The sequence below is a fragment of the Nomia melanderi genome, chromosome 7 (genome assembly GCF_051020985.1).
Source record: "Nomia melanderi isolate GNS246 chromosome 7, iyNomMela1, whole genome shotgun sequence".
Classification (NCBI taxonomy): domain Eukaryota; kingdom Metazoa; phylum Arthropoda; class Insecta; order Hymenoptera; family Halictidae; genus Nomia; species Nomia melanderi.
Window position 1 is genome coordinate 18,002,635 of NC_135005.1, and position 13,654 is coordinate 18,016,288.

At 42.3% G+C, this 13,654-nt stretch overlaps 1 protein-coding gene across 2 annotated transcripts; it reads right to left on the reverse strand.

Annotated features, from left to right (window-relative positions):
- Nucleotides 1-1,009: 1,009 nt before the first annotated feature.
- On the reverse strand, nucleotides 1,010-11,819 carry LOC116425101 (dopaminechrome tautomerase). 2 transcript variants are annotated; one of them, XM_031972317.2, is made up of 6 exons: nucleotides 11,614-11,819; nucleotides 3,237-3,720; nucleotides 2,911-3,013; nucleotides 2,758-2,846; nucleotides 2,248-2,540; nucleotides 1,010-1,603 (listed from the first exon to the last, which is right to left on the reverse strand). In XM_031972317.2, exons 1-6 carry the CDS (start codon nucleotides 11,736-11,738, stop codon nucleotides 1,396-1,398), a joined length of 1,302 nt encoding a protein of 433 aa, XP_031828177.2. In that variant the 5' UTR covers nucleotides 11,739-11,819; the 3' UTR covers nucleotides 1,010-1,395. The 2 variants fall into 2 exon arrangements, with proteins under 2 accessions (XP_031828177.2, XP_031828178.2); XM_031972318.2 differs by lacking the exon at nucleotides 11,614-11,819 and adding an exon at nucleotides 6,488-6,643.
- Between the last annotated feature and the right edge of the window lie 1,835 nt (nucleotides 11,820-13,654).

Here is a 13,654-nt window from a genome sequence, read left to right on the forward strand (position 1 = left end):
GGAACACTGAAACTGCAGTCGTAAACCCGCCGCGAAGAACGGATTAGCCATTGCGCAACGCCGACTCCGTACGTTTCCCTTGGTTTTATGCAAATCTCGCCGATTCCTTCAGACGATCGGCACTCGGAAGCGTTTGTCGCATGGCGGAGATTATGGCTCGGGACAGGGTAATTTTGTTTCATGGGAATGTGGGACGAAGCGATCGAGTTTATTCGTCGATCGTGTTAATGACTTCGTTTACGATGTTCGGAGTTGTGTAAACACGTCTCGGATTTTGCTCTCTTCCTAGGGAATCGTTGACGACAAAGTAGCATGGTAGGTAATCGAGGAAACGAATCGCAGGACGAAGGATTAAGATATTAAAATATCGATGGGGATTATGGATTTCATTGGAAACCGGAAACGGCGCTGCACTCGACGGTGAAAGTGTTAAATTCCCTTGGTTTCGGCTTTTTACCGGCGGTTTTACGAGTGATAATTTCATTTAATACTAATGTTCGAAGCTCCGGAGGAATAGGCGGTCGTAGACTCGTTTTATGCGACTATAAACGTAAAACGCTACCGAGTGGTTTACGCGATTGCGTAAATACTCCGACGTAATTACGCAATCGCGCCGCCGCACACGATTCATTTGAAACTTCGCGAAGTGCGCCTAATTCTAATTTATGCAGATTCGATCCGCAGGCTCGCTCGAATGAAAATACAGTAGACCGTGCAGAATGACAGGTGAATGAAAGTTCTCGAACGCATTTCCAATGACTACGAACTATTTTATTCATATACATTCGAAGAAAAATACAACTTCCCTTGAGAGGTTTCTCCTGAAAGAACTAAGAACGTAGTTTCCAACGTACATGTGTAATAAATAGAAAAATACAAATACTCTTGATTTAACTTTTGCTTCTATGTCTCTCGATAGAGAGCTAATCGAACGAAAACGTATTCTTCTATCCTCGAAGTAACCTATCCCCCCTACGAACGATTCCAAGACGTAATCGAGCATTAATCAAACGACGTATTACACGCTTTTCACTCGGACATCGGCGAAAACAATAACTGCGCTAACCAAACGCTAACATCATTATTCATTTCCCCGCGAACGACCACGCGGTGCATCCATCATTCGAGTTGGCCGACGTGAATGTATGAGCAACGCCCTCGAAATTGCTGCCGTTTTCAAAGTCGCTTAACAATGAACACTACGGGGATCCCGTGTCCAGTGTTTCCTCTAGAAATTCGTGCTACTTAAAAGGAAAATCGTATTTTGAAGCTTCCGTCTGGTCCCCTCCCGCCGCTGTAATCGATTCTCTTGGTTACGCGATGATGTGAATTGCTATATCTTGGCAAGGAAATATCGAGCCAGGAAACTTCCTCGGGACAACGGAAGTTTCCGATCTATTTCCCGTACAGTAAGGTGTTGGTGTTCGGGATGAACTGGTCGGGTATCAGCCTCATGATCCGGATGTTGATCGTTTGAGCGCTGACCTCTCGCCTGAAGAAATTCTGGAATCTCGTCGACATCGCCCAGAACGTGCCGTTGTCCCGTTCGGCCAGTCGAATTTCGGCGACGAACTGCAGCTTCTCTGGATCTTGAGCTATGATTCTGTGCAATTCATTATAACGAATCATTATTAACCTTCCTGCGGACCCTCTCGATGCTGATCTTAACGCTAGAACCGCCAGCGACAAAATGGCTACCGAGTTAAAACGATCAATTCCAGATTCCTTCTTTTACAGCTGTGGCAAAGCGTAGCTAAGATAGCTAAAATAATAAATATCACAAGAATGACAGTGATAATAACAAAATGATCTTCGCTATGGCGGCATTGATCTGTTAATTAAATTAAACTTTATATCAGTATCTAACGAATGTTTCGATTAAATGAATAGCTTTGGTTTATTAAAGAAATGCAGATGTTTGGTAGAAATTGTCATTATTCGTTGATATTGGTTTATTATTATACTCGACCTTTGACCTATGTAACCCTTTGCACTCGGAAGTTTCTCGCTAGAAACACTTAACATTTTTTAACGAGGTGACGATTTGAAACTAACTCGAAGGGAAATCACAAGTGCAAGGAACAAAGCTATTTTATTCCAATATTCACGTATCGAGGCATTACGCAAAGATCATCGTTAAATATCAGACTTTATAATTGTTCTGCGTCGAATCAAGCGGCGAGAGAGTCACCTCCCGAGTGCAAAGAGTTAATTATACGGTACGAGAAGGATGAAAATGGTAAATACCTATGCAGTCTAGTGTCAGGCTGCCACGCGACAATGGCGGTTTCCGTCAGCGGCGCGAATATGACGGTGTCATCGGTAGGATCGACGGCCAACGCGAGACCTTGACTAGACTTTCTCCCGAGCAACCTGACCGGCAACTGTTGGCCGAACGGAAGAGGACCCGCCTGAAGCGCCGAGGTTGGCACGCTGAACAAACGGTCCGTCGCTAAGGGTTGGAAGTACACTACGCCCTGTCTGCGCGAGAACGCTAAGCCGACGATGCCGTCCATTAACTCGAACATGCTGTTGCCAATCTGAAACATACGTTTCCTCTCTGAATTTCCATCGACGAACAGAATTATACGAGATCTAATCAAGAAATGGCATGTCTACGAAACGAGACAACGCTCGGACAGTGAAGATTTATTAGAATAATCGACCCAATCTTCTCGCGACACGCAGATTCTAACGAACATTGATTTATGGATTATTCAGGAATGGTTCGGTAATGAGAAGTAGAATTAATCTTACTCTATAAGTAGAGAAATCTGGGTCAGGGAACATATAGGGGTGAGCTACCCGCCAGCTCCTCTCGTTGACGCTGTCGAACACCACGATACCTAACGGAAATGTCATTGTGTTAGAAGCAGGATTCAAAGGAGTTCATTTTTCTTATATCCATACCGGCTCCCGCAGTGTCGGAGATGTACAAGAACACGTCGTCGCAGGTGGTGGCTCCGACGTCGTCGAGTATCACGTTGGTCAGCAACGAGTTGGGTCTCAGCACCTGAAGAACATTCGAAATACAACCCTCGATCTTTGATAAAAGAATGAATAAGTCGTGTTACACTCAAACCTTAAGAATCAAATTAGATATAAATTAGTCCTGTCTCTTAACTATACGTATAAAATATCAGCGTCAAATAAATCCACCTATTTCTATGATAAAGAGAAGAGCGCGTTCGAAGAAAAATTAGCCCGAATGATTAGTCGGATAGAAAAGTACCTACCTCCCTCGGGAACGTATACATGCGCAATAAGAAATTGGTGGCTAAATCGAAGAGCAATATTTTCGGTGGGCAGACAGGTCTGAAGTCGTCGATCGAAGTGATCACGCCACTGTCGATCACCCAGAGCCTGTCACAGGCGTCGATCTTAGACCTGTACACGGAGATCATCCTCGAGCAGTTCAGATCCCCTATGCCAGCGACGTGCCAGTCCCAAGATGGATAAGCTTGGAGCTGCGGGCTGCCGCCCAGCGGGAAGTTCCTCGGTATGTAGTTCAAGGTCGACGGCACACCGTCACGCAACCTTGGAACGTTGATGAAGACCCTGTCCGAGCCGACGGTGATCCCAGTGGGCACCACGCTCTCCGGACGAAATCGATTCATGAATTCCTGGTTGTAAGGGAGCGCGAAGTCGAGGAGCGGCCATTGCGCTATCGTTTCTAAGATTTCTGCGTGAGCGGAGCACGCTAGGAGGATGACGAGGATCCTGTAATGGAATCAATTTCCGAGTTTTCGAGTTTTTGGGTTTATGACGTTTGGGACTTTGGAGTTTTGGACTTTGGAGCTTTGGAAGTTTGGAATTTTGGAACTGTGAAACTTTGAAACCTTGGAAGTTTGGGAGTTTGGAAGTTTGGAAGTTTGGAAGTTTGGAAGTTTGGAAGTTTGGACCTTTGGAACTTTGAAACTGAGAAACTTTGGAACTTTGAAATTTCAAAACTTCGAAACTTTGAAATTTTGAAACTTTGGAACTTTGGAACTTTGAAATTTCAAAACTTCGAAACTGTGAAACTTTGAAACTTTGGAACTTTGGAACTTTGAAATTTCAAAACTTCGAAACTTTGAAATTTTGAAACTTTGAAATACTAAATCTTTTAATTTTCCACTGCTTCAACTGTCTAACTTTCCAATTTTCGTTCACCTTCTAATCTTCTATACACAGACATAAGAATGAAAATAATTCTATCGTCACTAGACCACGCAATGCTCCTCAAGCGTCATTTATCTTGAACATTGTTATCTACTGGCGTGAAAATCGCCTGTATTCTTGAATGGCAAGTCGTATCAAGACTGCGATCTTCTCAGACGTCCTATACAATAGCAGATCGCGGTGTTCGCTAACATAATGTTGACCAAACGTCCATTAACGAGTGCGCGATAACTGTCGCGTGTCTCTTTTGTGCGCGACGTTAATGTTCCCAGAAACTCAGTACCATTTAAGCAATAACATTATCCAATACTACCATCCGTTAACTTTCTACTCGAAAACCACAATAAAAATCGCGCTTCTAGCATTTAATTAACTTTGACAGTAGCCTTAATAACAAAATTATCATCGCGAGGAATAATTTCCTCTATCTAATTCCTGCATCGACATTTCCATAAATAATCAGAACTCATTAAAACGCAAATTCATCGATAGCGGGGCTCGCCTCCGTTCTGTGAACTTGATCTTGAACCCATCCGATGTTTCCGCCTTACCTCCGGTCTGGAACTCGAGACGTATGCAAATGAAGAGAGCAGACCGCGCTCGCGCGCGCCAACGTGCCCGTCGATCTCGTCCCGTTTTCGCGAACGTTCCCGATCGCGCAATTAGAAGCCGGATAACGAGTGCGAATGCCCGCGGTCCCGTTAACGATCTACTATCGACTCGAAACGGCTCGAAAGTTGCGTGAATCTCGTGTTGCGTAAAGAAAAAAATCAGCTTATGCACACAGTATTTTATGCATTAATACGCCCATAATCGTAGAATGTGAAAGATATAATCAATATTTCCATCGCTTCCCGCGGACTTTACGATCAGATCATTGAATTTCCAATTGCCGCCTCGATATTTCAGCGTTTCAGCAATGTACGGGTGCGTTTTTGCGCGCACGCACGGCAATTTCGTAACGGACCTATCGGGGCAAACGAATCAAGTTGCTTTCAATACCCGTTACCGATCACCAATTAGAAAGACAAAGAACTTCTTTCGCGCGAGACTTATAAGGCTTGATATCGTGACTATTGATAGTAAATATTTATACGACCAGCGCTCTGGAAACTATGCTGGGACCGGTAGTGATGTAGATTCTTTATCTCGGCCCGGATCGTATAGTCGCTAAGGCGTGTCACGCGCGGTGACATTTGCTTCTTTGTATACCGATACAGAAACTGCCGAGCATTCGATACGATTCATATATAATCCCTATAAAAATTCTAACAATGGATTGTCTCCAGTTTCTTCGGACGTTCGTTAAGTGAAGCTATTTATAGTCGAAGTCGTTTCGAACAGTCGCCATTTGATTTGACCGAACAAAATTATAAAATTTAAAACTCAATATTAAATTTTATGTAATGTAATTAATTGCTTAATTTATATAAAGTATTTCTTTATGTTAGTTGTAAAAAATATCGTTGATATTTCATCAGGAAGTAATGAATATTTGAAAAAAATATTCTCGAGTGCAAAGGGTTAATAATTACCCTATTGATTAAGGGGAAATCAATCATTTCGATTGGTATAGTGAGTCTAGTGTTAATACAGAAGAACAATACAGTGACGACGAGTTCAGAATGTAATGCAAATCAATTTCGTGAATTGTTTGATCGTCGCAAGAACAGGTTCGGAACCCCATGATTTTTCGATCTATTGGAGCATAAACGCAATCGAAAGTTGTTTCAACAAAGTCACGGCCTCAGCCTCCCGGTGGGATTGACTTTTTGTCGCGGACGAGTGCAACTCGGACTCGAATGTCACTAATCCCTGCGGTCGTTTTTCTAAATGTTACACCATTTGCAGACTACCGTTCCTTTCCCTTCGTCTTGCGATCGTTTCAGACTAAACAATTGTATCGCGTTATGCTACGATTCCCATTAACGATTCACGTCGTCCAGTCTGATCTCGTAACCGATCTCGTAAACGTAACATTCATCGTTCCTTATCGAAGAGCTGCAATGGCACTCGATGCTTTTACTAAACTTGCAACCCCCAGTTGACTATACTTCACCCTGTGCCATTCGCAATAATCGAATGCCATCGATCAAGCTTCTAGCACTGAATTATTTCAAAATTCGAAAACAAATGCTGGTTACTATAAACTTAATATCTGCATTTCTAAAATCTTGTCTCATAGAAGAGACAAAGGGAAAAAGTAGAAGTCACGATCTGATCTAGAAATCAAGGAAAACCGCGGGTCACTGTGAACCTTATCGATGAAACCGCGAGTCCGGAGAAGCGGACGTTAGATTGTTAATTAAGTGAAATGGGAACGAACCTCATCTCGCTGGGATTTCAGGAGGATGGGCAGAAATGGTCCGATTCGCGGCGAAGGAGCCCACTCGGCGCGTCTAGCGGCGAAACGCGAACTAGCTGCAAGCCCGTTCGGCGAACGTGTACCAAGTCCCGCTGTCTGAACACCGACTGATCTAATTTCCCGGCTGTCTGGGAGACAGGAGGCAACCTTACAGGTAAAATGGACAATATTGTGTAACCACACACTCGACGGTGCGCCCGGTGCACACACCCACCGCGCGCGGGGCCGTTCCACAATCTTTTGTGACATTCAGACAGCCGTGGCTCCGTGAGACCTCGCCCGGTCACCGTTCCCCCCGAAAGGTTAACAATCGAGGCGAGTGCTGTTGCTCCTACGAGAGTCTGCAACTTTGAGCGGATTGAGCAAGCCGATTATCATATCCCCTGATTTCCTATCGTAAGTCCGGGGAAACGATGCAGGGGATGGAACTGTGACGCGCGAGGGCTCTATTTTTCATGAATAAATGATAAACGCGTTAATTCTGTGTTGATGATCAGAGTGTTGAAGTTTCTGTGACACGGGGATGTTACTGGAATCGGTGTGATGGTGAGAAACCATAAGTTATTGAATTCTTGTGGACAACGATGGTAAGTATTGAATTTCTCTATCGATTGTTGGGATTACTCGATTAAACTTGTGTTTTTGGAAAATGAAGGCGCTAAGGAAACGTAGACTTCGCGTTTGTAATTTATTGATAGAATTCGTGTGGAATTCCGATCGGCATAGTAATTGGCGAAAGTGATTTTTGTGCATAGTTATTTCTTTAGAATATAACAGGGAAGAGAACTTCCTTTCGTATAGAAAGCATGTGTGCATTGATCAATTAAATTCGAACGGTGTGAAACGAGGCTTTTACTGTGAATATACACGTAACACGGTAGCTGGCGCCGTATCGATCATGAAGTTATAATGAAGATTGATTAATCATAGTTTGCCACATTCCGAGGGGAATGCTTGCAAGGATGAAGGTAATGCTTCGAAGTTCAGGACTTCGATGAGGTAACGCGCCAGATATGGATCACACCGCGCCGGAGAAAGTGATTTACACTGAACACTAGACAGAAAGACTAGTATTCGGAACTCGCAACAGTGGAATAGGGATAACGGCCGACTGGAACGCAGCGATCGGACAATAATCCGGGTGAGTGTTAGAGGAATTTCGAGTCGAATGTGCTTCGGGTGAAAAACAGTCCTCGTCGATAGACTTCTTGGGAATTCTCTGATTTTCTACGCAATTCGCATGCAAGAAATAGTTTAAAGCATTTGAAAAACTTCAAAAGTATTTGGTCCACCCTAAAATTCGTTGGAAATCTGTTTAAATACGCGAGGGACGGCGCCATTTTGCTACGTTGGAAGATTCCAAAATGGCGCCCGTATTATACTCGTTTCATCCCTTTCTAGTACCTCGCTACTCGAGAATTTTAATAAATTCATTCGATACAAACATTTTCTAAAATTTCAAACTCTCCCATTTTGTGCAAATCTTCGAAAAATATTCTAATACTCAAGACATTTAATTTTTAACCAATCTTCTAGAATTAGGAATAGTATTATGTAACAGAAAGTAAATCCGATCAAATAGCACTCGATTAGATAAGTACTATTTTAGAAGGAAGCTGTCCAGCTATGAGAATTTATATGAAAAGGGCGAACGAAGTGAACGTGCGCCATATAAAAAAAATAGTCCTTACGTAACCGTCACCTACATTTCGATATTTGGTTTGCGTGGTCCTCGGACAATGGCCAAAAGCGTCGGGAATTATTGGCAACGATGGGTGCGGTCTGCAGTTCCGGGGACTTTCGATACAAGTTACCTACCAAGGTCATTCGCATAACATTTACCACTATCTCCGGCTGGCTCAATTGCCATTTTCTTCGTACCAATCGTAATGACCTGCCGGGATACTACGGTTGAGTTTAATCGCTGCATTGATCAGTTCATTTGCCGTGTTAAGTAGTGCTTTAATTGTACACTTGATTTTATATTTAGCACGTTATAGAGAGAAGTACTACTTACGAGCCACAGATATTTCGCGGATTAAAGTAGACTCCTGCAAAGAAAGTTATATCCAGCGAGCAGCGACGTTTGCGTCAGTTATAATAACGAATAAATGAAAATAAAGAATATAAAAATAAGGAAACCTGATTTCAATACTTATCAATTTAATACAATACGTAGAATTATGTAGGTGTATCGTGTCTTACTGTAAATTTCGTTGTAATCTGCAGCCCACGCAGGTCATTAGTCTCGAATGCGATTAACCTTATTTCGGTATTACTATTCCTCTTTTCTATTATTCAATAACAACTTTCAAAACTTTCCTTCGACCAATGTTTCATGTGAGTTGTATATTACAGTAGCATGCAAAAATCATTTTTCCATTGCACACAACACGCGTATCAAGGCGGCACGAATGAAATTAACGCAATAAGAGCCGCCAAACTCGATTCGTATCGCGGTCGAAGGAAATAACGCGGCACGGAACTATCGTTGCGCAAAATTATTCTCCCGGTGTTAACAAGGCACCGCCGTTATCGAAGAATAAAGCGTTTTGGGGTTGCGCAAGTCGGGCGACTTGAAATATCATGGGAATCGCCACAAGTGGATCGCGGACAGTCCCACGGAAGCCATGATATCTTGCTGTCTACGTCTGTATGATTGCTCAAGGTGCGATCTCGATTGAATTCAGTGTGATATTGGTAATAGTTACAGACAACTTCGACGGAAAAATGCAAGATACACAACGCCAATCAACTCAATCGTTCACTGCCTATAATTTACTTTATCTGATCGAATACTCTTAAATATCCATGCTAAATCATTTAACTATTTCCTTGCGTATACAATTCCACGGAAATATTCTACTTTCCATTCTCTGGAATTAATAATTTCAGTGAAAGAACGGCTCATCTCTACGGCGAACTGAGCCATTCGACCGACAAGATGGCGGCCATATTGTATACCACAAACATGACGGCTCTCACGGTTCTCTTCGAAAATATTTCCTTTTCATTCCATCAACAATCTTTATCCATACTCTGAAAAGTATTTAAATGGCGGCGATTTTAGTCGCGTCAATTAAATTAAAAGTTGTCTAACCTATAAAGACAAAAAATCAAAAACTTCCGATAAAATTATAAGTCTTGGTCGCCTGAAATGTGTCGTTGCGTAATTTCTTGTTACTCTAAATGAACGTTGTCGGACCATTACACCTAAAATGTTCGTAACAATTTGCGGGCTGTTGGTATTTAGATAGGGCGAACAGTCCGAACGATACATTTCTGTGCTGAATTCGTTTTTTCGTCCGCCATAATAGCTTGGGCTTAACCTGCGTCCACGTACACGTGTGCCCGGAGTGGAAAGTTCGAACGCAACCATTCGACCATGCACCACATTGTCGTGCAACGCGAGCAAGCTATTAACGTTGTTCGTACCGTACCGCGATAAACAACGCTCACCAAATAATAATATAAATCTCGCGCGAACTGATATACAGTGTCGCTGCAGCAATTAACGTCACCGACGTTATCTCTTCTCGAAATTAATGCTGCTCGAGCAGGAACTCTATGAAAAAAATTACGAACTAACGTCTTTACATAAACGTTCACATCCTTTGAAGTCTCGATTCTTCGATTTCACATTTTTCGAATAGAACATTTCAATGAATCTTACTTTTTTAGCGAACTAAAATGCGGACGTTCTATGCATGTGCGTTTAGATTCGGTTGCTCATTGGCATTCATCGTATTCCATGTTACAATGATTTCATATCAATTCCAATATTTGCAAACTTTTTCCGTTGCGTAAGACGGAGCAGCATTTTCAACGACTAGAACACGTTTCTTCCGGTCTAATTAGAAACTCGATTGCGAAACTAGGAATTACTAAAACTAAAAAGTATTCAATGCGTCGTTACATTTGTTGCGATGTTCGTTGAACCAACAGCGCGAAGGTGATTCGAGGATGACGGTTAGATTAATCAGTCCGCGATCGGCGAGTGGCGGCGAAGTCAATTGAATTCAGAAATTTATAAACCTACCCTGTCAGCTTTATGGTTTCCGAACGCGTTCGCAAGGAAAACAGTACCGACGATATTCTATCGTGTAATACGTTCAACCGATTCAGTTTGCGGAACATAATAGCTCGCCGAGCGAACTGACCTGTTAATCTCGCGGACGATCGAGATGTCGAATAGAAAAAAATGATGGGTTAACAAGACGTTGTTGAATAGGACAATGATACAATCGACGGTACAAAGTGGATACACGGCACGCACGGATAATTTCACGGTCAAAAATCGAACATTTGCACGCGGACCTTTTTGTCAGCGTATCAGATACCTCTGCGTCGCGTGTGTCGCGACCACTTGGAGAAATCGCGGATCAGCTGAGTGCTCAACATGATCATTAGCAAACTGCGTTCAACAAACCTTTCTGTTTATGATTAGCATATCGAAAACCATTTAAGTTTCGCCTCAACGTGTTCCATCCACTATGGCTGGCGAAAATATTTTTCAAAGATACTGTTCTTATTTCCTATTATATTTGATATGTATTCTACCTATATTTTTAAATGATGCATTTACAGCGCAATTAAACGATCAGTAAAATATATGAATGCCTCTGATACTGTAACTCCATTTTTAACGGCGGTCTGCATGTAAAGACAGTTGTAATCGACAATGGCGGTCGACGACAAACCGGGGCCGCGCACGGCATAATTCAGAGTATCGGGAGAAAGTGTACCATAGTGTGCATGATTTTATTTTTCTCTTTTACCTATTACCCGCAGCTGGCCAATTACTCCGTCGAAACCAACCGACAGTGTCGTATTTGGCAAAAAGCCGACATTATTCTGTTAATGAAACGGGTCCGCATTCTATTGCCATCCGAGTACACGAAATCATAATTAGACCGTGGACATACGTAGTACATAGAAATAATTCCACCGTCTACTAAACAAGGAAACTTTCGACTCGACTTGTGCCTCAGAATGTTAATTATTTGAATGTTATTGGAATTTTATTAATTTGGAAAGCTTGATTTGCCGAACGATACGGCTTCTAATTTAAATCGAAACTGACTTACCGGTATCTCGATCGAGAGGAAAGAAAGATCTTTCGTGGAGCGGTCGATGTTTGATTTACGTATATTGTGCAATTAATAATGTTCTCGCGGCGTGTCCAGTCACGCGTCGCTTCGTTTAATGTCATAATAATAGCGAGGTCCGGCTACGTTAATATTCGACGACGGCGCGATCGCTTTAATTGACCGCCATAAATGGCAGCGTTGCACGCGGTCTACGGTTCTGATCTTTCAGTGGTGCCGTGTCATTGCCGTTTTTCGTTCTTGTCTATAATCAGACACGTTTCAACAGAGACGGTGAACGCCCATCGAACGTTGCGAGGAATTTATTAACGAAATTATGATCATCAGTCTTGCACGAGTTGGAACGAGGAATTCGTCGGGAACAACGGCCGATGTCACGTAATTGGCGTAAAAACTCAAGCGAACGATTCTTTGAATATTCACCCGTCAATCTGAGGGATACTTAACTTTTTAAATATCAGTTAAAAAGTTTTCTCGTGCAATCATGCGAACACGCATCGTAATACTCCAGCTTCGAAGCTATAATTTTCCGACCTATGTAAACGCATAATTTTCTAGAACGAATAGAATAAAGTATAGGATAAACGTCCGTAAACGTAGTGTTAATTTATCTTCTGAATCTAATTTTTCAAAAAAGGAATTTTCAGTTAAGGAAGCAACACCGTACGTATTCCAAGTAATTGTTATTATAACTAAACCAGCAAACGAGACTGATTAAAGTTTTGTTACATGATTTTCCAAATTCTTATGAATTTAATTAAGGAACTGACGTTTAAATAACGTTGCAAGCATTTCTGCGCCGGATTTCTATTTTCCGCAACAACGTTTCCAATTAAAACTAATGTTGCCATTTGACCACCGAAGCACAGTGAATTATTTATCCGGGAATGAAGCCATAAATTCAACTGTTTTCGAGTGAAGTGGGCGTGAACGCATAAATTAAACCGATTATTCGTTTCGCAGAACGACGCTACGCACACGATCGAGATTTTATGGAGTGTGCGCCGAGAAACACGGATTCCTTGTTCCGTTCATTGCGCTGCGACTGTTTCCGAAGAGTAATTAATACGCGCGACGATTAGGAGAGGGGAACACGTGCCGGAGATGTAACGCTATACGCTGAAACTTTCTCAGTTCCGGGTGACGGCGATCCGAGAACCAAATTCGATCTGGAATATCGGTTTCCATCGAAAGTAGCATTCCCTGTTTCGAAGAAATCCGACACGGCTGAAGGTTTTGCTCTAGATGAAAGAGTATCGAGAAGTAATCTCTTTCCTCTGGTTTCTTTTGGAAACGAATCGTGAAACCAGAGGATATCGCGTGAATGATTAAGAGTAGTGTCGCAGTTTCCAATGAAATACTAATCTGAAAGTGTACTTCGTTTCTTCTATACTCGCAGTGGATTTGTAAATGCAGCGAAAAGAAAATTAATCAGAGCCAACGCGGAAAATGAACTTTAGAAACGTATATTTCTTGACCCGCCAACAGTTCGAGGAAAATTCAATGATTAATGGTTAACCTCTCGCGCTGGAATTGTATTCAGAGATTTGGCAAACACTCTACACTTGTGTGTAGACTAATTTTATTTATCAATAATTGTGTATAGAGTGATATATTTCAAAGCAAGCTAGTATACCTGATGCAATTAGACTATCGATGTTTGTGATTGGTAATTTTGGAAGAAAAACATCACGTGGTACGTCTTTCCAGCGCAAGAGGTTAATAGAATCATGAGATCGACACCGTATACACATCAGAACGAATTTAAAACGATTCTCAGCTCCACTGAGAGTCGATCATACTTTTCTTTCGACAAAGGACGAAGTTGTAAAACAGCAAATTCCCAGCGAACAACGTATCCGGTCGGCTCTATCACCTGCGACCGCGAGCCTCGCATAACTCGCGATCCCCCGAATGCGGGTAAATTACATATTCCGCCGTGTTTTTATCCTTTGTTTAACGTTCCACGTGAATTATACTCCATCGAATTGAAACGGGATTGTTACACGTAGCGAGCGAC

What these genes read in the sequence shown, in the direction of transcription:
- LOC116425101 (XM_031972317.2), bottom strand. Translation starts at nt 11,738, where the DNA reads ATGACATTAAACGAAGCGACGCGTGACTGGACACGCCGCGAGAACATT. An exon ending in TCCTCTCGATCGAGATACCG is followed by an intron (nt 3,721 to 11,613) that starts GTAAGTCAGTTT and finishes ATTCCATTACAG; the next exon opens with GATCCTCGTCATCCTCCTAG. An exon ending in TGTATACGTTCCCGAGGGAG is followed by an intron (nt 3,014 to 3,236) that starts GTAGGTACTTTT and finishes AATGTTCTTCAG; the next exon opens with GTGCTGAGACCCAACTCGTT.